General features: G+C 39.1%; 1 protein-coding gene across 4 annotated transcripts in view; it reads left to right on the plus strand.

Annotated features, from left to right (window-relative positions):
- The window catches only part of meltf (melanotransferrin), a 64,911-nt gene that overhangs the window by 32,495 nt on the left and 7,926 nt on the right, over window positions 1–24,490 (plus strand). For all 4 annotated transcript variants that reach the window (XM_069897256.1, XM_069897255.1, XM_069897259.1 and 1 more), the window contains 10 exons: window positions 31–130; window positions 1,589–1,771; window positions 2,816–2,972; window positions 3,800–3,867; window positions 9,093–9,280; window positions 13,450–13,624; window positions 16,848–16,999; window positions 19,884–19,980; window positions 22,076–22,270; window positions 23,573–23,729. In XM_069897256.1, coding sequence (XP_069753357.1) covers window positions 31–130; window positions 1,589–1,771; window positions 2,816–2,972; window positions 3,800–3,867; window positions 9,093–9,280; window positions 13,450–13,624; window positions 16,848–16,999; window positions 19,884–19,980; window positions 22,076–22,270; window positions 23,573–23,729 — 1,472 coding nt within the window. The remainder of the gene's footprint in view (window positions 1–30; window positions 131–1,588; window positions 1,772–2,815; window positions 2,973–3,799; window positions 3,868–9,092; window positions 9,281–13,449; window positions 13,625–16,847; window positions 17,000–19,883; window positions 19,981–22,075; window positions 22,271–23,572; window positions 23,730–24,490) is intronic.

Raw genomic sequence — 24,490 nt, forward strand, 5'->3', positions numbered from 1 at the left:
TTTTCAACTTGTTTCTTTAATCATTAACAGAGCAAAGAAGCAGATATAATGTCTTTGGATGCTGGGGACCTCTATCAGGCTACAAAGGAACATGAACTTAAGCCAGTAGTTGCTGAGAAGAATGATCAAGGTATTGTACCTATGAAGATTATTGTGGGGGGGGTGGGGGGGGGGAGAAACATCCATGCATCTCAATATTCACTTTTATAAAAGTAAGGGAGAGCACTGGTAGAGTTTGGCACTGAAAAGTTGGATCAAATTCCATGTTGAAAAAGGAGCCAGCAGAATGAGGGGAGGGAAAATACATATGGGAGATATAATCACATCTAGCCTCGAAGAGTTGAGGAGCTGGAGAATATAAAAAGGACACTGAGATCTTCATTTGTTTGTAATGTTGCACAGGGAGAGCTGATTCCGATTTGCTGTTGCATGGGGAGCTTTAGATTGAAAAGAGAAAAGGTAGGTGTGGGAGAGGTATTGACTCAATTTTAGCTTTAGCATATGGTAGAATCATCTGTTTTGACCACAACAAGGCGAGGAGTCTCAAACTATCAGCAAAATCATAATTGAGATGATATTAGGAAAAAATATGGTCAGTCTGTGCAGAACAACTGCCTTTGGAGTTGGTAGTAATCATTTTTTTTAATGAAAGGGCTTTTTGGTCAAAACACGTGAGGTCCTTCTGATTAGACAAAGTTGTCTTTAACCTTTTTCTTCATTTTATTTGCAAACCTAGACCAAGATTCTGTACGAAGAGATTTGGTATCAAAGTCTTGGCAATATAAAAGCATGATCTTAAGAAACTGGAACAGATTAGGCCATTATAACTCTCAAGCCTGATTCGCCATCAAAAAAAAGAGTGCCTCAGTATTTCTCAAATCTTCTAATTCTGCCAATGTCCAAAAATAATCAATTGATTGTAGCTTGAGCGTCCATAGTTCTCCAAGGTAGAGAAATATCAAGACTATTTACTGGGCATAGTTTCCAAGTTGGTGTTGAGGGGTAGGTTTGAGTAGTGGAGAGGAGAATTATGGAAATGGCTCTGAACATTGATTTCACATCATTTATTTGCCCCTTGGCCACTGCATTTGAGGGGGTAGTGAATGCCAATAGGGTGGAGAAAGGAAATATTAGTTGGAGAAGGAACATGACTATTTAGTGATGTTGGTGATGCTTCTAATTGTCTACAGGGATTGTTGGTGTTTGTTTTAACTACAAATGGCTCCATGTATCAGAAAAAAAGACCCTTTGACTCACAAGTCTGCATCAACCATCAAGCAACCATTTGCAATAGTATTACAACAAAAAAAAACACATAGCCTTTACTTAAATATTTAATATTCACCTCCTTGAAAATGGATTGATTACCTGCCCACTCCAGCCTCTACTAAATAAGTAGCTTAGATTTGTAACTTTTTTTTGCGTGTTAAAATTTTCTGCCATGTTTCAGATGGAAATTCAAGAATTAACTATACAGTATTTGATATGGCATTGCATATTATTAGAATTCTAATATCTCTAAATTAAATGTTTTGAATTTGTCTTGCCTCGTACTGATAATAATTTATATTTTCTTTTCCTTTGGAAGTTGGAACCTCTTATTATGTAGTAGCTGTTGTTAGAAAATCAGACAATTCAATTAGTATCAACAATCTGAAAATGAAAAAGTCCTGCCAGAGTGGATATGGTACAGCAGCAGGATGGCAGGTTCCTATTGGTTATCTGATTAACACTGGAAAAATGTCTGTGATGGACTGTAAAATTTCACAAGGTAAATATGCGGTGTTCAAGCTGTATTTAATGCTGTTGTACCTCACTTTCTGCATGTTTCTGTCCATTCTGATCAATTTATCTCCCTCTCTCCCTTATTATTAACCACTCCACATTAATATGCTTCTATTTCTGCTTCATTTGTCATTTTCAGTCTCCATCATTTTGCCTCCTCATCCAATGTCTAACTTACTGCTTGCCTCATCTGCTTCTCATTCATCATTTATTTTGCCCATTTGTTTGCCTGTTGTCCATTCTTCCTCTTTATCCTCCTGAATTCAATGTAAATTAGGAAGCTTAGCTTATAAAATACATTGTGCAAAATAGACAGCCAGTTCACTATATTTTCAAAGTTCTCAGAGTGCATACATAATATGACATAACCCTAAGATTCTTTTTTTTCCTGTGGGCGAGGCAGAGCAAACACTTATTGGTTTATGCAACAAAAAAAAATGTACTCAATGTAAACATAAAGAAATATAAGCAAACTCTGTGCAATACAGAAAGAAATAAATCAATAAACTGCAAAAGTAAGAGCCCTTAAATGAGTTCCTGGCTTGAGTTTGCTGTTGAGAGTCTGATGGTGAGGGTAGCAGCGGTGAGAACAGAACATGTGCTGAGTGGTGTAGATCCTTGATGATTTCTACTGCTCTCCAACAGCAGCGTTCCCTGTAGATGTTTTCAAAGGTGGGGAGGGGTTGGCCTGTGATGTCCTGGGCCGTGTACTCTACCTTTTGCAGGGCTTTATATTCAGCGGTATTGGCGTCCCTGTACCAGACTGATGCAGCCGAACAGCGCACTTTCCACCTCGCATAGAATTTGACAGTGTTTCCAATGTCATACCAAACATTTTGTTTGAAGTCTTGTGACAAAAGCCTTAAACTTTTTTTTTAAAGTACTGCAATAGATAGAAAAATAAAATCCAGTTGGATACAATCTTGTTATAAAACATTTTAAAAAGTTGTTTTTAAAGATGGACTATAAAAAGATATGATGATTAATCCGAATTCCATGAACTATTACATTGTATTTTCTTTCTTCCTAGCTGTGAGTGATTTCTTCACCAAAAGTTGCATCCCTGGAGCACAAGGTGTGGATTTTCCATCAAACCTTTGCCAATTGTGCATTGGTGATGAGCAAGGCAAAAACAAATGTGTACAGGATTCGAGTGAGAGATATTTTAGTGACATTGGGGCATTCAGGTACGTCATTTGCACAACTGTTATTTTCTTGTTTCTTTTATAGCCATACATAGAACATAAAACTAACTTCATTACTGGCACATGGAGTAAAGTACAGTATGTTAGAATTTGAATTTCTGTAGATCGCTGTAGAGTTCATCGAAAGAATCAAAGACTTGTTGATCCAAACCAAGGCTTTTATCAGCAAAAGACAGGAGCTCTTCACAGGTGGCCGACCAGTCCGGAATGATCCGACCTGGCTAGGGACACAACCCTTTAAGGCCCAGACAGTAGGCGTGGCTTAGCTCTCAGCCAATCGCTGTAAGCACAGTCTAGATACAGTAACTATATACACTATGTACATTGGTGATAGATCTGTACTATCACAATCGCATTTTCAGGTTAACCACTAGTTCATTTAGTTGATGCTACCTTGCCCATCTCCCCCAACTCTCCTCCAGAAGCAACAGTAGCTCTGCCTGATCTTGTGTTCTCTTCCCTTTCATCCTGAAGACTGTAACTTTGTTCTTTTCCTCCATTTCCACTAGAACCAATATGGTGCATGTATGATATTTTTTATCTTTAAACCCCTTGGGTATTTGTCAGCAGTGGGGGGGGGGGGTAGAGGGGAGTCATGAGCTTTCCCTTATTGATCCCTGAGAGAAGAGGAAAGATCCTACAAATAGTTTTGCTTGCCCGTTACTTTCTCCGATTATTCATGTTAATTGTTGCTCTGCTTCTCGGGCATGGTGGTGGTGGGATGTGCAATCTGCAGGAATCATATTTCCCACAATCCATGTACTTTGTCATTTAAAAAAAATTACATTTTGCTTTTTTTAAAACTTCAGGTGCCTAGCTGAAAATGCAGGTGACGTTGCTTTTGTTAAACATTCCACTGTGTTGGATAATACAGATGGTGAGTGAAGGGGTAATTAGTTTTTAAAAATTTAGATATACAGCATGGTAACATTCCCTTCTGGCTCACAATTCCGAGCCACCCAAATACAGTAAAACCCCCAGTATCCGGCACCAATGGGATAAGTGAATTTGCCGGTTGCTTGAGATTGCATGTGGTGTGATTGGTGAACTAGCCACTAGTTAAACTTTCATATTATTTTTAACCTATTTATTTTCTGCAATTTTTTTGCTGGTTGCTTGAATTCTATATGATGGGGATTTTACTGTACAACAATTAACCTACAAACCCTGTACATTTCTGGAGGGTGGGAGGAAATGTGCGGGCACAGGAAAATGTACAAATTCCTTACAGACGGTGCTGTATTCCAACACAGACGCTGACTTCGCATTGCACTGACCGCTACACTAACTAGGCTGTTATACTTCATTTTTTTTAGTTAGTATGTGGGATTTGTTTTCATTAAAGGAGTTGTGTCATATATTACATTTGCGAATAGAATTGATTGATGAGTCGATGCATGGTATTCTATGGATTGAACCTGTGAAGAAATACGTAGTTCAAAATTCATTATTTAATGGTTTAGTTCAATCTGGTCAATAGTGGCCTTGTTTTGACATAAGCACTCATGACTGAGGTTATCTGGCTAGAATGATCTGAACCAAAGCCCAGAGACCTGGGAAAACTGAGCATTTGGTTTAATTTAGTTTAAGTTTATTATACTTAGTACAGTGAAAAGGGTTCTTCTTTGAGCATTCTAACAGGTTATCTCTTACAGCTGTGTAAAGAGCACAATTTATATAGAATTACAATGAGGAGCAAGAGCACCAAGCTAGTATTGTTGTGGGGTTCATTCAGAAACCTGATGGGGAAGAGACTCCCTTTAAGAGTGTTTTCAAACTCTTGAGCTTTGTTCTGATGGAAGAAGAGTGTCTTTCAATATGTTGGTTACGTTTCCTAATCAAGCAGGAGATATAGATATGTTAGCTGTTGCTTTGAGAGAATTTTATGTTCACTTGCATTTTAGAAAGATGCTGACTGTAGCTTCAAGCACTTTATTTGCTCACTGTATGTTAACAATGGGAAATTTGGTGTCAGCATTGTTGATTATTATTATTATTTTCAATTAAGGTTCATTAATTACTGCTGAATCTACAGTTTCAGTCCATTATGTCATGGCTTCTGTATTTAATTCAGCAAAGATTGCCCACAACATTTACACAAGTGAAATCAGGAACCGGCTATTTTGCAGTTCATACCTGCTCTGTCATTCATGCCCTACACAGGCCAACTCAACGGGTACCATATGCCCCCCTCCCCCCACAGGGGTTGAAGCACATTTAAAGGAAGCCGCGCACTGAAATCATCAAATATTTTTAATGTTTTTTTATGGAGTCGGTAAGAGAGAAATATGGATGAAACCAACTAAACTTGATTGCTTTACAGGGAATTGGGCTATAATCTTTGAGCAGAGTTCGAGCCATAGCCAAAATAAGGTTGAGAATGGGTGTCCTACGTTATCCCTAGATCCTTGGATTCTTCAAATCTATCAGCCACTGTTTTGAATGAACCCAATAGCTAAGCCTCCATAACACTCCAGGTGGAGATTCTCAAAGATTGATTACTCTCAAGGTGAAGACCATTCTCCTCAGCTTAGTCCTGAATGACCCATCTCTTACTCTGAGACTGTGATCAGTAGTTCTAAATGTTCTCCTTATTTCCAGCCTGTTGAGCCATGCAAGTATTTTGTAAATGTCAATGGCTTCTTTCATTCTTCTAAACCAGTTATTCTAATTTGTATATTTTTGGCTATGACCACCTGAGGTAGAGACATTTATGGGGCAAAGTTTAGTTGGTTTCTTTAATACTTCTCTCCTACGAACTACACTAAAAAGCATAACAAATATATTATGATTACAGTCCGTGGCTCCCCTTGGAGAGCACAGGCTGAATCTTCTGAATCGACAGGGAATGCTCTCATTGGAAGGCAGCAGCGATCATCAAAGATTCATGCTCTGTTCTCTCTGCTTCTATCAGGAAAGAGTAAAGCTGCCACAAGACTCGCATCTTCAGGAACAGTTGCTGCCACTCTACCATCAGACTCCTCAATGGCAAACTCAATCAGGGACTCATTTAAGGACTCTTACTTGTGCACTTTATTTGATTTAAAAAAAAATCTCTGTTTTCCAGTCAGTTTGATTCCACATTAATCTATCTGTTCATATTTCTTTATTTGTTTAAATGTGTACAGTTTTTGTTTTGCATTACCAGTAAGTGATGGTTCTACTTTTCCCGCAGGGAAAAAAAATCTCAGGGTTGTATATGATATGCATGTTCCCTGACCATAAATCGGAATCTCTCTTCATATGATGCAACCCATGATAGAATATAAAACAGTACAGCGAAGGAATAGGCCCTTTGGTTGTCCAATGTCCACGTTGATTGTGATTAATAATTTAAACAAATCCCATCTGCCTCCACATAGTTTATATCTTTGCTATCGGTTCATGGACTTGCTAAAATGTCTCTTAAACATTGCTCTTGCATCTGCGTCCATCACTTTCCTGGCAAAGCATTCCAGGCTTCTAAATCTCTGTTTAAAAACAGACTTGTAAATCTCCTTTAAGATTTCCCCATCTCCCTTTACATTCCTGACCTGTAATACTTGACATTTGCATGCTGGGAAGAGGACTTTGACCTATCTATTTGTCATCATGTAACCTACTTCTATTGGATCATTTTTAGGCTCTGATATTGTAGGGAAAACAAATCAAATTTGTCTAACTTATATATTTTAATATATTCATTAGTCAAGCACAGTTTCTCTTTGAATAATCCACGCTGGCTTTACTCAATCCTATTAAACTTAAGAAATTTTGTTACATTTTTAATATGGACTTCAGCACTTCCACCACTGAATTTTTTTTTGGCAAACAACAGGTCAGCCGTTTCTTCTATATTCTCTCTTTAAGTAACGAGCTACGTCTGTACTGATCATTTTAAAACACTCCGTTTCCTTTTTCACAAGAATCTCTTGTGTCTGCTTTTATTCTTCTTGTTGTTTTACTGTCAAATCCTATCATGTGTTGCTTTATCAATTTACAGGCCTGCTTCTAACATTCCTTCAGATCTTCAGTGTGCATGTGTGCGTCTGCATTAAAGAACCTAAAGAAATAGGAGCAGGAGTAGGCCATCCAGCCTGTTGAGCCTTCTGCACTATTCAGTAGGATCATGGCTGATCCAGCCATGGACTCTGATCAATGCATTGGTCTGTAAGTTCATAATTTGGGAAGCAAAGTGCACTTTGATACCTTTTGACATGATCGTTAAATTGAAAGCAACAAAGTATGACGAAAAGTTTTTTTTGGCGCTCATCATTGGTTTTGCTCCAGAAGCAGTATAATTATTTCACACAGTTATTGATGGAATAAATTTCTGTACATGCAAGCATGTAAATCATTTTAGGGCTCATTTTTGGTTGGTATTCTTAAAGTGGCTACCTGCAGTTTATTTTCCGTGATGCTTCCTGTGGATCTCTAAAAATTTGTACGAGTTGCGCTTGGTTTGTAAGAGCTCGAAAGAATAGAATTCTTCCAGCTTGCTTAGGGTTGACCTTCGCACAGCCTGCAGCTCTGGTGTTGGATAGTTTAAAAAAAATATATAATGACAGACAGCATTGCTACCACTGATGTAGATTCAGGGAGAGGGGTCCAACCACCCGGTTCTAAGGTTGATGGCTCCATACAGGCTTTTAATGGCCTTTTTAAAGGAGCTGACCAAGTTTTAATTAAAATCGGGCAACTGCAGAGTCTGGGCAATGGCCACAAGGGGCTGCAGACTTTGGAGGAGGCATGGACTGGCACAGGGCACCAGAAATGGGGAGAACACACCATGTCAAGAAGGAGAAGCATAGGAAATGACCCTGCAGGAAGGTGACCATAACAGTGGAAGAGTGAGGGGCTCCACAGCTGAGGATTTCCCACTGGCTGCAGGTGTCTTGAGGCCAAAGCACCCACAAAGGCTGCTGGAGACTGGCTTATGAGAACCAGCTATTGGATCCGAGATTCAAAAGGATGCTTGAGGCAAGAAGGTCTCCCAAAGGGCCCTGGACACTGAAGGCTTCCTGATCATATTGGAGGTTTGGATCTGGTTGCCAATGGATTGAACAGGTGTCTGTGCAGCTACAGAGGCTGCAAGAGTGTTGAAGGAGAACCCACGGACACTCCGTGTCTTTGAAGGGACTCTTTTGTTTCCCACTCTTACTGTAAGCGGTGCCAGGCAATACTAATGGCAACTTTTGGTCTGAGGATTTTGTGTATATAACATTTTTTTATTATTGCATGACAATAAAGGAATATTGAGACAAGGTTGTAAAGTATGATATGCAAAGGCCTTGGAACTGTGCCTGACTGAGAGACATGGAACATTGGTACTGGAAAATGTCTGTTTGTAATTGCACTGCATGACAGCTGTGTCTTTGTTCGAATGTAACTTGGTCTAACCCCTTCTTTGTTTTTCTTTTATTTTTGTATTTGAACCTTGCAAGAGATTTCTGATCGATACAATCTCTCAAGTAAAGTGTTACAGCACTTGAACTTGAGCCACTTGCATATGCTTACAATAGATTCAAATATTTGGTCTGAAAGATTGTAAGCTATTGAGTTGCACATTGTTGTTTAGCTTGGATTGTGAACTACAAGGTGGATTAAACTGCATACATTTGGGCAGGTCAGAAATATTTATTTCTTGCTCACTATCGAGAATTCTCTGTAGTAAATTGAGCAATTCCCTCCTCCAGAAAGAAGAGTGTCTTTTCGAGTGCACAAGATGTTCTCACTCCCCCACTGGAGATCAATAGTAGCAGAACCTTGTTGGATATCTCCAGTCTCCTCTCACAGAAAACAATGCAATATTGATATTCTATACAGAAGCATGTACAGTAGCTGTTATCCTACATGATGTCAGAGTATGAAAATGTTTGGCTTCCTTTGTTCTCTGTGAACTATCAACAATTGAAACCTGCATGTAATAAATCACCACCAAAATATAGTGAATGGAAGCACTGAAATCTTGGTTCCTTGTACTACTGATTTAGTAATTGGAACAGGATCTCATTCATTTATTTTGTTCTCTGCTGTAATTCTCTAGTACTTGTGGAAAGTAAATTAAGTGGAGCATCGCATCATTATCATTTGGTCAAAGCCTGTCATTAAATTGTCTTTCAGGGAATAATGCTTCCCCATGGGCAAAGGACCTTAATTCTGGTGATTATCAACTTCTCTGTCGAGATGGAAGTCGTGCCGAAGTTTCAAACTGGAAGGAGTGCCACCTTGCCAGGGTGCCCACGCGTGCAGTTGTAGTAAGAAGGGGTATTGATGGCACAGCCATCTTCAATTTACTGGATGCAGGTCAGGTATGAAGATATTTTGCCAACCAAGACAATTTTTAAAAACTGCATTGAATTACAGGTCACTTTCAAAGATAGTACAAAATGTTTATCGGAAGTGTACACATTATAGTTCAGAAATTTAGGCTTGGGTTGTTGTATGAAAATAAACTATCAGAATTCCAAACATTTTTTCTGAATATTTTGTGGGGGGTGGGGGAAGAGAAAGAACATTTGTATCCAAAAATGCCTTTGTTAGCCAAATTATTCTTCTGTCTTGGATGGAGAGATGACCATCTGGAATCTGCACAGGAGCCTTCCAAGATGTGGAGTACTCTAACTGGATTGCTCACCAAAGGCTCCTGTGCAGATTCCAGATGGAGTACTCCACATCTTTTTAATTGTTCTACTTTTTAGACACTTAACAAATTTCCTTTGACATCAATTTCAAATATAAAATAATTCCATTTCAACAATTGCATGACTAAAAATGACAAGAGTTATCACGTGAAGACTTTTCCTCACAATACTCTGGTTCGTTTGTCAATTATTTTGAATCTGGTACCTTTCTCTGGAAACTTTTATTTCATTGTCACTTTGCCCATTTAAGCAGCTACAATGCATTCTGGGGGGAGTGGAAAGCAGATACATTAGAGGACATGGCGTGATCCTTATATCTACTCACTCTCTCTGAAGGAATTTTTTTTTTGCAGTATAGCACCAGAGTTGCCATGCCTTTCAATGGCAAATAAAAGGAAGTGTTTCATTGTGTATCAGTATATGTGACAATAATACATAAATAAATAGATCTAGGTTGTCCATTTGAATAGATTTCTTTATTGTCTTTGTATACAATGTATCTGACAATTACAATTTGTACCTTGGATGGGAGCATAAGTTGTGCTTACAGAGGTGTTAGCCCTTGAACTGAAAGATCACACCTATAGTAAGACGATGTAAAGATCAAGCTTGCTGAAATATCTGATTCACTGTAGCTTTTCTAGAGAACTATTTGTTCTTGCTGATTATCTAGAATGATCAGTACAGCAGGAGCAGGTATGACCTGTGGAAGACTATCTCCCGGGCAAAGTGGAGATTCTGGATGAAAATGGAAACAACAAGGGTCAGTATTTCCTAACAGACAGCTGTGGCAGGGTCTGAACGCCATAACCTGCTACAAACCCAAATCCAGTAAGGCCTTCTATGCCTGATTTGATGACGGTAACAGTCAAGAACCACCCCTCTACACCCTCGCGTCCCCTGACGAACCCACCCTGTCCATATCTGAGGATGACGTGCATTCTGCCTTTCAGGAGAGTGAATCCAAGGAAACCACCTGCCCCAGATGGACTTCCTAGCTGAGTACTAAAGATCTATGCTGATCAACTTACAGAGGTATTCACGGATATCTTCAATATCTCACTCCAGCAGGGCATGGTACCCACCTGTTTCAAACAGGCGTCAATCAAACCAGTACCCAAGAAGAGTGCAGTAACCTGGCTTAACAACTATCGACCAGTAGCAATGTCATCAACAGTGACGAAGTGTTTTAAAAAGCTGGTGATGAATCATATCACCTCCTGTCTGAGTGTTGATGTAGATCCATTTCAGTTCACCTATTGTGGATGCTGTCTCACTGGCCTTACACAAAGCACTGGAACATCTGGACAGCAAAGATGATGACTACAATCAGGGATTAATTTAAGGACTCTTTCTTGTGCATTTTATTGATTTTCTTTGTTCTCCCTGCATTGCAGTCAGTTTGTTTGCATTTGTTATCTGTTTACAGTTCTTTTGATTGTTTACATGGTCATGCTGTGTGCAGTTAATTTTTGCTCTACCAATTAGTGGTAATTCTGCTGTGCCCCCAGGGAAGAGGAATCTCAGAGTTGTATGTGATGTCATGTATATACTCTGACAATAAATCTGATCTGTCATATTAGTGAGAATGATAATCCATAAGAAGAATTGGACTGTGGGTCCATCTGCTCTTCTGTTTGACTATTCTTCAGAGGATTTGCTTTCAGGAGGCTCATTGAAAATTGGCAGTGTTGTGTAATAGTGAAATACAAGATCAATAATGAGGTGGTTTAAAACCATTATGAGTTGCCACCATTCTGTGGACTTGATTGCCATAAGAACCTGCTTGCTGTATTGTTCTTCTTGTTACATTGATCTTCATTGCCTTGTTAAAACTTGTGAAGTATTATAAGCGCCCAATGGTGAAACTTTAGTATTGTACCCAAGATTTTTCATTTAATTTTTCTCAGATGTTTTGACCCAGTTTCATTTATAATACATGTATTTTCCTCTGCTTGATTGTATTCTATTTCACATAAGAATTTTGCATCCAACGAAAAGGATTCTCTAAAGTAAAGATGGGAAATACTATTCCAGAAGAATCTGGACCCATTGTAAGGTGAAATGAAAGTACAGTTTTGCAGAAAAAATAGTTTCAATCTCAATGCTTCATTTTGTTTTCCTCAAAAGATTATAGGTTATTTGTTGAGCAGTCGTCATTGCTGTTGGATTTTTTTTTAACTTAAATTAACTCAGTTATACAAGGCAAGAGTAATCATACAGATAGTCCCCAACTTATGACCGTGTTCTGTTCTGACCAACCAGTTGTATCTCAAAATGGATGTAATCGGAAGTATGTTACTTGGCATGTAGGAGTCGTAAATTGGTTGGCTGTGTTGTGGGCAGTGAAATTAGCAGAGTGTGTGAGATTCAGGCCGCCCACCCTCCAGAGACCCTGACGCCTTGACCATTGGACTCTTGCCTGGACTAGGCCTACCAGAGCTCCCTGTACTGACAATAACCACACCAGCAGTGCGAGTTTAAGACAACTTTAATAAACTAATATGTACACTAAGAGGTCTTGTCTTTCTGCAAGACAAACCTGGAAGGCTAGACTGTAGCTTTGGACTGCTTTATAGACAAGGTCACCGGGATGACTCCTGGTGACCTAGTAGTGTAATTACATATCCCCACACTCCCAACATCCACTCATCTGAGCTCCCAACACCCTGACTGCAAACTCTTGTCTAGGCCCAAGCCACCCAACCACCAGAGAGCTCTTGACGCCCTGGCTGCCCACTCCCCAGACATCCCGATACTCGGATCTCAATCTCTCACCCAGGCTCAGGCCACGCTCCCGACCACCCATCTAAGCTCCTGATGCCATGTAAGTAGATTCTCACCCAGACCCTGACTGTGAGCCCAACCGAGCTCCCAACGCCCTGACTGTGGACTCTCACCCAGGCCCCAGCTACCCGCCTAACCGAGCTCCTGATACCCTGACCACGGGCTCTCACCCCGGACCTGATCGCCTGCCCATCCGAGCTCCCAAAAACCCCGCACGCAGACTACCTTGATTTTCAATTTCAAATCGAGGGTCAGCTGGGCATGGGTTTTTTCTCTTCCTTGCCATCTTCTTTGGCGAGCTCACCGAATAGCAACAGCAACTGAGAGATGGTCACTATAGTACGCACACGCTGATGATATTTAAAAAAATTTTTTCGGTCATACGTATGGATGAGCGTAAGCTGCATAGGTTGTAAGTTGGGGACTACTTGTAATGTATTTAGGGTAATTGCATACTTCAAAAAGACTCAAATCCTGTTACACCAATAAAGCACAATAAGGATTATGCATTAACTAATTTTTCTCCCTTTACAGATGTTGCCCCTTCTTGTTTGGTATTTGTAACATTCTCTTGCATTTCAGACTTCCAGCAATTGCTCTGTTCTGCATCCCATAGTTCCAGCATGTGTTTTTTTTTGTTTTGTTTCTTTAATTTCCTTCATTCAATGATTAATCAGAAAACTCAAAGAAAACATTGTGTCAACTGGATATTTCATCTCTAACCTAACTTGTATTTTCATTTCTCAGGATCATTGATTTGAAATTTTAATCTTGTTTCTTCTCTCACAATCATTCCCTGACGTGCTGACAATCCTTTTTTTCCAGATTTTCAAATCTGTAGATCTTTATTTTTTTCCCCCCAAATGAACTGACTGATCTATAGAATTGTAATGCATCAATTTAGTGTGAATTTGATGGACAGTTGCCTCTTCTATGAGTTGGTTGTGAATTATCTAATTATGAATAAAATAAGTAATTATTAATTTTTCATAATAAATAATTAGAATTACTTAAAATTCTTCAATTTTAAAAATAAATTTTTCTTACAGAAAAAATTTGGCATGACCTCTGCTGGATTTGAGATTTTTAATTCCGCTTCATATAATAGCAAAGACTTGCTGTTCAAGGATACGACCAAAGGATTCTCTCTCATCAAAAACCAAACTTATCAGGCCTGGTTGGGGACAGAGTATCTGCAATTCTTGAAAGGACTTGATTGCTATAGTAAGTGATTTCTTTCAACTCAAGAAAAGTATTAACACACTTGAAAGAGTTTATTCAAGTGAAAGCTGAAGTGTAAAATATGTAATGGCACTATGGGGCATTATTATTCTGATCTAGTTAGACTCAAATTAAAACAAAAGAGCGTGGAGATCACTAATCATTATATATTCTAAAAATGTATACGTACGTGGGTGCCGAAGGCTTTAGCAAAGTTGTATTTATATATTTTTTTTTATTTGTTAAAAGATGTGTTATACGGCTACATGTTATTGGATACCAAAATGTGCACCATCTTGAGTTGTTCATTTTTAGTTTTTAAGTTATTTTCCCCAATATACCAAGTAGAATCAAAAGGGTTCTTCTGTGAGCAGTTCAACAGGTTAACTCTAACATGTATACATCCATATAAAGTAGAAGAGCGAGAACACTGTTGCAAAGTATAAGGTTACAATGAAAAGACAGGTCAGTTACTACCAAGAAAGAGCAGCTTGTTGAGGGGTTCTTTCAGGAACCTGATGGCGATGGGGAAGGAACTATCTTTAAGCCCATTGGTGTGCGCTTATAGGCAGCGCCGGATACAAACCTGGGTCACAGGCACTGTAATAGCGTTTCGCTAACCGTGTTGCCCTGATTTGCTTCTGGAACTCAGTGAGTCAAGCAGCATTTGTGGATGGAAATTAACAGTTGATGTTTAGGTTGAGACCCCTTCTAGATTGAAAAAGTACAGGGAAGGTAGGCAATTGTGGTAAACCACTGTTCTATGTATTTGTCTGGTCGGGCATACCCATTGTCCTCTCCCACTGGCTCCTGTATAAAGGTGACTGCTCCACAGCCCCCTTCTCAGTGCAGGACAGTCAAGCAGTATGGATGTGTCTTTGTTCTTTTGTGAATAAAAGCCTATTGGTTTCTCCGCTTCAGTCTTTGAGTAATTGATGACGCATCAACAATATAAAAGAGATGGGGGTGAGGGATGGGCAAGACTGACAAGCAATCATAGGAACATAGGAAATAGGAAGAGGAGTAGGCCAAAAATGGCCCATCGAGCCTGCTCCGCCATTCAATACGATCATGGCTGATCTAATTTATGACCTAACTTCACCTACCTGCCTTCTCCCCATATCCCCTAATTCCTCTATCATGTAAAAATTTATCTAACCGAATTTTAAATATGTTTAATGAAGCAGCCTCAACCACTTCCCTGGTTAGAGAATTCCAAACATTCACTACTCTCTGGGAAAAACTATTTTTCCTCATCTCTGTCCTAAATCTACTCCCCTGAATCTTGAGACTGTGTCCTCTCGTTTTAGTTTCCCCGGCCAGCTCAAAAATCCTTCCTACATCTATCCTATCCATACCCTTCATAATCCTATATGTTTCTATAAGATTTCCTCTCATTCTTCTGAACTCGAGCGAATACAATCCTAGACGATTTAATCTTTCATCATAAGTCAACCCCTTCATCCCAGGGATCAACCAAGTAAACCTCTTCTGGACCGTCTCCAAAGCCAGTATATCAAGAAGTTGATTGGCAGATAGCAAAAGGTGGGGAAATTGGTGATGGTGAAGAAGCTGAGAGGTGAAAAAGTGGAGATTTCCAAGAGCTGTATGTTATGGAATCTAAAAAGAAAGGAGCAAAATTAGGAAGGGACGATGGGCAGATAGATGTAGCAGAGAAAGGGTAAGAGGGGACCAAGTGGGAGGAGTGCGAATGATGGGTTGATGGAGAAGAAACTGGGGGAGGGCTTAAGCTGGACAGAAGTGGATAGATCAGAACAAGAGAAAAGGACAGAGGGAGCGTCAATTGCCTGAAACTGGGGAAATGAACATTCATGCCATTGGGTTGCAGTTCTTCAATTCTGCACTTGGCTTTGGCTTCGCCCTGCCACTGGAAGGGGTGGGGGGGGTGGTGGGTCCCACTCAAAGTGGGAGGAGGATTCAAACGGCCTTCCTATACATTCTTGCTCAAACTACTTGTGTTTCTCCTGGGTGCTCTGGTTTCCTCGCATATTACAGGTTCATTAGCTGATGTAAATGGGCTCTAGGCTAAGTGGGTTGCAGAATACTGGGAGCATAGTTTTAAGGTGAGAGAGGGAAAGTTTAAGAGATGTGTGAGGCAAGTTTTTTGTTTACAGAAGTAGGAGGAGCATGGAACATGCTGCCAGGGTGTTGTGGAAGCAGATATTTTGGTGATGTTCAAGGTCCATTTATATAGGTATAATCAACATGCAGGGAGTGGAGGAATATAGATTATGTACAGGTTGATGGGGTTAATTTAATTTGGCATCATGGTCGGTCTATGATCCTGTTCTTTGACTGTTATTCAGGATATTGCAGCAATATTAGACCAAGAATGTTTCTGGGACTGGCAGATTGAAATAGAAGGCTAAGCAGTTTAGGCTGGGACTTTTCTCTGTGGGGCATGGAAAGCTGAGGGTTAACCTTGTAGCAGTTTATTAAAATATGAAAGTTACAGTACAGTATTTATGAGGTGGATGTACACACTTTTTTTCCCCCTCAGGGAAGGAGAATCTAAAATGAGATGGCATAAATTTAAGGCGAAAGAGGAAAGATTTAAAAAGGTCCTGAGGCCCAACTTTTTCACATAGTTGGGTGGTGATCATGTGCAAAGAGCAGGCAAATGGGACCAGATCGGGTATAGAACATGGTTGACGTGGACAAGTTAGACCAAAGGACCCGTTGAATGATGTGAAAAAAATAAGATTCTTTGTATAATTTATGAGGTTGATGTAAAAATCCTTCTAGCTAAATTGTTAAACTGCTTAAGCAGTTTCGCTGCTTAAGTCATTAGTAATCTTAGATAAAATAGAAACTTTTTATCTTATTTAAACCAAATTGTGGCAGGAGAGCTGTCTGTGACAGACAGGTAACAAGATTGAGCACACACGGAAAAGCTGGATGGTCTCAACGAGTCAGGCAGCAAGCGTGGAGAGAAATGGGTCAATCAATATATTCTGTCAGGTTTCTTTTTTTTTGAGACTTAAGTTTATCATTAAACCTGCAAAGAGGTGCTAATGTGTTTTGGCAGACTGACCCCTATATTGCAGATGCCAGACGACAACATCTATCTATCCCTGGACCAGGAGCCTACTAAGCACTGCTGTGTCCATTTCTCCTCACAAATGCTGCTGAGTCCCTCGAGATTTTAGCATCTGTAGTTTTTGTGTTTCTCAGGCAATAAGTGTGTGTTGCTTTCTTAACTCAGGCATCCCAGAGAATCTGCGCTGGTGCACTCAGTCTAGAGACGAAACACTGAAATGTGCAGCTATGGCTGAAGCATTCCAAAGTAAAAATCTGACTCCAGCAATTCAGTGTGTGTCGGGTGACAATCCCAATGACTGCATGAGAAAAATTAAGGTAGGATTTATATTTGCACAATGACCACAACGTGGATGAGTCCATTTGTGTACTTTTCCTGTAAGACGTCAAAACTACTAGATCATTTGCATGCTTTTATTGGATTTTGCAATACCAAACATTTCATGAATATCCATCTGGGATCTATATCCTGAGCGAGAACATTTTGGAGATTTATTCGCATTTGCCAAAAGAGCATAAAGGTTTAAAAATACCTCAAACAATGAAATTCATTAATTTAGTGTACGATTTATGTAAAAAAAAATCTGGGAATATAAAATGGGGTTTGAAAGTCATGGAGACAAATATCCTAAATACTGACATTTATATTTTCATGACGTATGAATATTGTTATTGGTTTCAGGGCATGGTGCAGGTATTGGAATGCAACAATAGAAAGAGAAACAGAATTAGTTTGAAGATCCTTTTTCAGAATGGGGAAAGTGAGAATGCAAATTTTAAATTTCAGAGACGATAGGGAGGGATGGAGAATACAGGAAAAAATTCTCAGTTTCAAGATAATGTAGGATAATGTTTGTAAGTAATAGAATAACAATGTTAAGGTCCCAGGGCCAAGAAAGATTGGCAAATAGTGTTATACATGGACTGCTTATGGGAGTTTGAGGAGTCCAATTGCACAATTCTCCTTCTCCCTATTAAATTCATAATTGTTCCTTCTCTTGTCCTTGAACTTCCTCCACTCTGTGATCTTCTCACATACCCCTTTTACATGGAGGATTCAAGCTGGGTATTATCCACCTTTTGAATGCTTCACCTAGCTGTGTGAATGCATCAAAGGCAGATTGAGGGTCTGAACTTGCCCAACTTTAATTTGCCAAGATAGCTTGTGTCAGAGGTGGAGGTGGAGCATTGCTGTGCATTGTCTTTTTTGCTTCGGGATGCCATCTTATATGGTAAAAGGACACACCAACATGTCTTCTGTGCGAACAAGCAAGCCGGTTTCCAGAGAAGGGTTGTGTATACTGCAATAACATGACTTTTCAGTGTAAAAATGGCTAGTTACCTCTACCTCCATCGCCTAATTTTTCTAGCCCTAATCTCTCAAATATTCTAGCTTTTTATCTTCCCATTTTGCACTCATCCCTTGCCCTCTTCACTTCCACATCTTTCTTCCAGTCAGATATCTTCACTCTTGGATCTCTTTGTCACATGCTGCCTTCTTACTTTGCCCTATTCTTTGATCTCTGCAACCAATACATACGTCTCAGGATTTCTCAAATAAGATCTGTTTACCTAACTCTAAATGTTCTCACTCTTGATCTAACCTTTCTGATCCATACCCCAATCCCATCCTTGCCAATCTCACTGACCTGATTTTCCTATTATCCATTGCCTGATGTCATCACTTCTTCCTCCATCATATCATCCCATTCCTGTCCTGCAAATCTCTCCTCCCTTTTAATACTTACTAATCTCTGAATATTGCTGTCATCCACTGATATCATCACTGGTCCTGTCTCCCTGATATTGCCACCCTGCTTCCAAAACCCAATCTTCTGATCCTTCATGCTGATCTTCACCCTGACTTCCTTGCTCCTGTCCCTCATCCCTTTTCACTCAGGTAGGGTTTGTTCAATGCCTTTACAGCGCCAGCGATTGGGGCTGGGTCTGTAAGGAGAGTGTACGTTCTCCCTGTGTCTGCATGGGGTTTCCCCAAGCTCTGTTTCCTCCCACCATTCAAGATATACCAGGGTGTAGGTCAATTGGGTGAAATTGTGCATCACAGGACCATTGTACTGAAGGCCTCCACTCCACACTTCTTCCATGGGGAAAGAGCAGGCTGTATGGACCAAAACCCCCATAACCTGCTGGAGGATCTCAGTGGATCAAGTAGCATCAAGGGGAGAAAAAAAATTGATATTTTGGGTGAGAACCAAGATTAGTAGTGAAGTTCATAAAACTGATGAATTCTGCACAGGTGCAAGAAGTCACCCAAATACAGTTGTTAATCTTACAGAGGATGATTTGTGGGTTGATACCAGAGTATGTTTGGAAAAAGGTCTGTTCCACGTAGCCATTGAAAATGTAGGCATAACTGGACTATGTCTTTGTAGGAAATGAGAGGATATTCAGCTTGGCAGATGAGTGTTGATGGAGGGAAATCCAGCATTTGTATTTTTTGCCACAGATTCCACCAATCTGAATGGACTTGGGTTGTAAACCAGAGACCTTCTGCATCAGTTTCATTGATAGCTCACTATTCTCAAAGGCATTTCACTGTTTGTAAATGTTTCTGAATTGAAATTTAAATAGATTTAAATGAGTAAAAAATGGAAAAAGAAATCATAAAATAATAATATTAGAAGTATATTGGAAAACTAAAATAAAAAAGGTAAATATAAAGAAAAATAAGAAAATATCTTTAACAATTTAATAATTCAATCAAGCTGTTGAGTGAATGTACTGCATCAATGACTGGTGCAAAGCTCATTTGGCTTTTCCGTTCCGAATAATCTGGAATGAGTGTCAGACTTGGTGTTGAGTTCAGTGGCCTTCAATGGGTTTCCAACTTCTGCAACTACACACTGCGACTCCAACATCTCTACACACTAAACTCTGAATGGCAAGAGTGTAAAAGAATCACAGAAACAGGTGCATGAAGAACCTCTTGGATTAAGTTGATAGTTCTATCATTAATGAAATATTTTGTTTTCTCATTGAGGACTATCCCTCAAGCTGTTGTTATTCAACCACCTTCTCATTCTTTTTCTTGTATAATGTATGGAAAAATACATGAGCAATTTTCTCATACCCAGCAAACCGGCATTGTCTTCATTTGCTTTAATTTTCAAATAAAATTTAATTTTAATCAATATCATGTTTTGATTTTAAATACTAATTTCTGTTTATTGTTTCATTTCAGAATAAAGAAATTGATGCAGTAACCTTGGATGCAGGACAGATTTACACAGCTGGAAAGCTATATGGATTAGTGCCTGCTGCAGGGGAAAGTTACACACGTAAGAAATAGAATATAATAATTCAGCATTTGTGTGGTTCCGGTAAACAACTGCATCTTGTTTAATTTTTGCCATCATTCTTCTGGAACTCTGATGCAACCTTTGTTTCTTCTGGTAATGAGTAATTCCCAGAAGAAACAAAGAGCACTGAAGCAATCTTCCTCTTATCCTGTCATCATTCAACAGAAAAACTTGATAAAGAATCCAATTCTCTATCTGGTTTCTTTTGGATAAACAGTGTATTTTTGTACAATATAAATATTTAGGTATTCTTTAAGTAATTGATTTCCATTATCAAACAGTCAACATTTGATCTGCATGTAATTAGAATTTCAATATCATTCATTAGGCAGTTTTGTGTGTGATCATTAATATGTAGTTTATTTTTATCTAGTGGCAGAATAGAAAATTTGATACATTGGATTTTAGTTAAAGTGAAAAGGTAACGAATTACACTTCTGTTAAAATATAGATTAAAAGGGATTCCTTTTAGAGTAAACAAAAACCATCTGCATTAGCATAGGCTCCTTCATTTTCCAATTGTTACAACATTGATGCTGCTTCCTTTTTGTATGCAATCATACAGGGGTTGAATGGGTACACGCTGCATAAAAGTACTTTTTGAAGTGCTGAGCAGTTTGCAGGCCACCCTTTATCTCACAGGTAGGACAGTTATTGACCTGGGCTAAATTGGTGTACAGATAATATTCATTTACCATATCGGTTTGCTGATTTAGATTATTTTGTTTACAATCAGTGGCTTTCTGCCAGCACTGTTAACTGTTGTTGAGAATGCTATCTCATAGTAAGGTTTCCCAGTTCAAGCTACAGGGTGACAGACTGCAATTAGTGATTTGGCAAGTTCAAAGTCAAACTGTTAAGAATCAGAGAGGAGGATTTGAACATTAAGTGAAGGCACGTTGCATCAGAGTTGGAAAATTGAATTGGAGTATCCAATGAGAAGGGGCAGAAAGTGGTAGAAGATGGTCTGTCTATTTTCACACACTAAAAATAAATTCTGGGTTTCCACAGAAATGTATCACAGTTCTGTTTTTTTTTGTGCCATAAATGACTTTCTTTTACTTGGAAATGTGTGTGAAACGGGTGTTTCCTTTGTAAGCCAGCAATGGCAGTTCAAAGTCAAGTAAGTGGAATTAAGGCCCAAGTTAAAAAATGCAATATCATTCATAAATTGTGTGATTCCAGTAAGCAACTGGATTTAGTGCATCGAGAGGAGAATTAAGGTTAGTGTGCATTAGCATTTTTGTGGGAATTGTGACCCTCCATTTCAAGCCAAATAGAGGAATCTTATAAAGGAATGTCCTGTGGAACCTTTCAATTTTATTTATAAGTTGTGCTAAGCTAGCACCACACCAAGTTATCAAAATGTTAACACAACACTACTGTAGAAAAAAACAACTCCGAATGCTTAATTATCCCTGTTCCCTCCATTTGATTGCGATTTTGATACAGTTTCTTAATGAAACTGAAGTAGCTCAGCAGCTTATCCACTATTATCATCTGCTTTGTCGCCACAACAGGTGAACAGAAGCAGGAGTAGATGAATTGGCCTCTGTCATGAAGATCATGTCTGATCTTTTATCTCAGCACCATTTTTATGCACTAATTTTGTATCTCTTAATACTTGTAACATCTTTAAAAAAAAAAAAAAAATCTGGGGATCGCTGACTTGAATGTACTCAGTAATGGAGCCACTGCACACTTCTCAGGAAGAGAATTTCAAAGATTCAAACTTTGTGCCTGAATAAATTTCTTCTTAACCTTGCTTTAATGGCCAACCCCTTATTTTGAGACTTCCTTCCTGTTCTAGAAACTCTAGTAAAGGGAAAATGTCAGCTTTGTGGCTACCATCTGTCTTGTTAGAAGTTTTTGTTTGAATAGGATTACCTCTCCTCCTAATCTCTTGCTTGTTAGCCCATTTCACTTGATCTTGCCTTTGATAGAGGGCACTGATGGTTCAGAGGATATGATTCTTGAGATGTCACAATTATATCTTTCTTGGGTTGGGAGATCAGACCTACTTCATCCCCACTTTCATAATGTATAATAATGATATATTAACTTTATGCATTAGATGATAATGATGGAGCATCATATTATGCCGTGGCTGTGGTAAAGAAGTCGAGCCATAATGCTTTCACCATCAATCAGCTGAAAGGAAAGAAATCTTGTCACACTGGGCTGAACAGAACAGCTGGCTGGAACATCCCCATTGGTACACTTGTTGAGAGAGGTGAAATCAAGCCTGACAATTGCGAGATTGCTAAAGGTGAGAACTATTTCTTGAGTTGTAAATGCATTTGCCTTTCAGTACCCCCAAAATAATTCTGGTTTAATTTGTTCACTTCAAATAATCTGTCTTGAATGGTGGCTACAATAATTTGGAAATGAATACAAACCAGAGAGACCTGAAAAAGTATTTTTAAAAGATTACTCGGGTAATTGCAAACATGTGTGGATAGCAATAATGGAAATCTGCAACAAAAGATGTGGACACTGGATCCCTGATTTGTCAAATGAGAAATCAGGACAACAGAACTCTATCTCCCTTCTGGGCACCATGCACACCTTGGGACTCGATATTGAATTCAGTTAATGTGGATAATCAGTCTCCTTTGCTTGTGTCAGAGCTGGCCAGTTCTGATGAAAGGTCATCCACCTTAACAGTAATTCAGTTTCTCTCTCTTCACCAACCCTAAATGCTGCCTGATCTGCCTATTTCCTGCATTCCTGTGTTCTATATCTTAGAGTTGCAGAAATTTCCCCCCCTTTTGAGACTCCTATTTACTTTGTTTACAGTGCCTGAATGGCACCAATGTGTCACACGAACAATCTTGGTCTCCATTTAACTACAGTTACTCCTCTTGTTCTGTTTACTCCAGTTCTCCAACTGGCCAGTCATGTTTTGCTACTTAAAACTAGTTTTCTCACTTTTCGCATTCTGCAAAAACATTTCTCTCTCCAGAGATGTTTCCTGGTTTGCTCAGCATCTCCTGCAATTCTGTTTTAATCTCAAAAATGTGGCAAGAGGAAATCAGCATCTCTTACAAGAGGGTTTAACAGATCTTTGAGCAAACAGTGGCAGATAACTAAAATTCCAGGAATAGGTTCAGATTTTGTATGTTTGTCAAGTAAATGATTGGTCTCAGAGGGAGGAGGTTATGAATCAGTCAGGGTGAAAATTAGTTTAGCAAATAGACAACTAAGTTAAAGTGACCCAGTCACTAGTGAGGATAGGACATGGAGGATAGAAATAATTTGCAACAAGTTTTGCAGGCGATCCTAGGGTTTTGGGCCAATCTCAAAAGTATAGAAAGTGGATTAAATTGTTGCGTGGATTTAATATAAGCCTGAGTGTGAATTAAATGCAGGTGTAAATGGAAATTGTCATTTAAAATTGATCCTTGCATGGTGAACTTAAACTGCATTCCCGACTGAAACCAATAGCATCAAGCATCCTGGCCAATAACAATCACAGAATCCAAGATGGCACCGAGAGAACAAAAATATTCTGCCTACCATGCCTGTTCATTTAAGGATGATTAACAATTTCATTCTCTCTCCTGTACAGCGGTTAGTGAGTTTTTTGCTGAGAGCTGTGTGCCAGGAGCAAATCAACAGGGTTATCCACTAAACCTTTGTGAATTATGCATCGGGCATGATGAGGGGCAGTCGAAGTGTGCTTTCACTTCTGAGGAACAATACAGTGGCTATACTGGAGCATTCAGGTAATCTTAGAGACTATAATGTGCTTAGTTTTTGTACAGGATGGATGGTAATTTGAAAGAACATCCACTCGTATGCCACTTCTTGCAACTGCATCCGAACAGGAAGCATCACAGATTTTCAAATGGGGCTCCAGCATTGAAACCGATTTTGAAATCAAAGCAAATAAAAATGGGTGGTTGTGGAATAGTGAGGTGAATTGTATTGATAAATTTTAAAGCCATCCAGCTAGGAATTAACAAGATAAACTACTTCAATCTGGGCTACTCGTGTACAGTACCTAGAAATAGAAAACCAGAGAGAGTTAATGGCAGGAACCTCCTAAGTGTAGGCAGCAGTGCACAGAACTCAAAATATGGGGAAAACCATCACTGCAATTAGGATGGGAATTTGAAATGAGGCAAAAAAAATTTCTCAAGGCAAAAAAAACCTAGTGATAGATTAAAAATTGCAAATTCATTGTCAAGCACTTTCATGGCTGGAGGTATTTTAGAAAGGGGTTTTATAGTAACAACAAAAATGTAATTATAGCAAATTTCATATGAGACAATAGGTTTCAGGAAATGTGTGGTGGAATTGGATGGATAGGATTTTTACATTTAAAATAAAATAAAAAATATATTTAGACATTCATCCATGCTGCCAAATTTACACCCAATTAACCTTCTTTGGTGCTCTGAAAATTGTTGGAACTGCAGACTGACCAGTGCTCAGGATTTGAAAGGGGGAGGAAGATGACTGAGACCTTAAGTGTTAACATTCT

The sequence above is a fragment of the Narcine bancroftii genome, chromosome 9 (genome assembly GCF_036971445.1).
Source record: "Narcine bancroftii isolate sNarBan1 chromosome 9, sNarBan1.hap1, whole genome shotgun sequence".
Lineage (NCBI taxonomy): Eukaryota > Metazoa > Chordata > Chondrichthyes > Torpediniformes > Narcinidae > Narcine > Narcine bancroftii.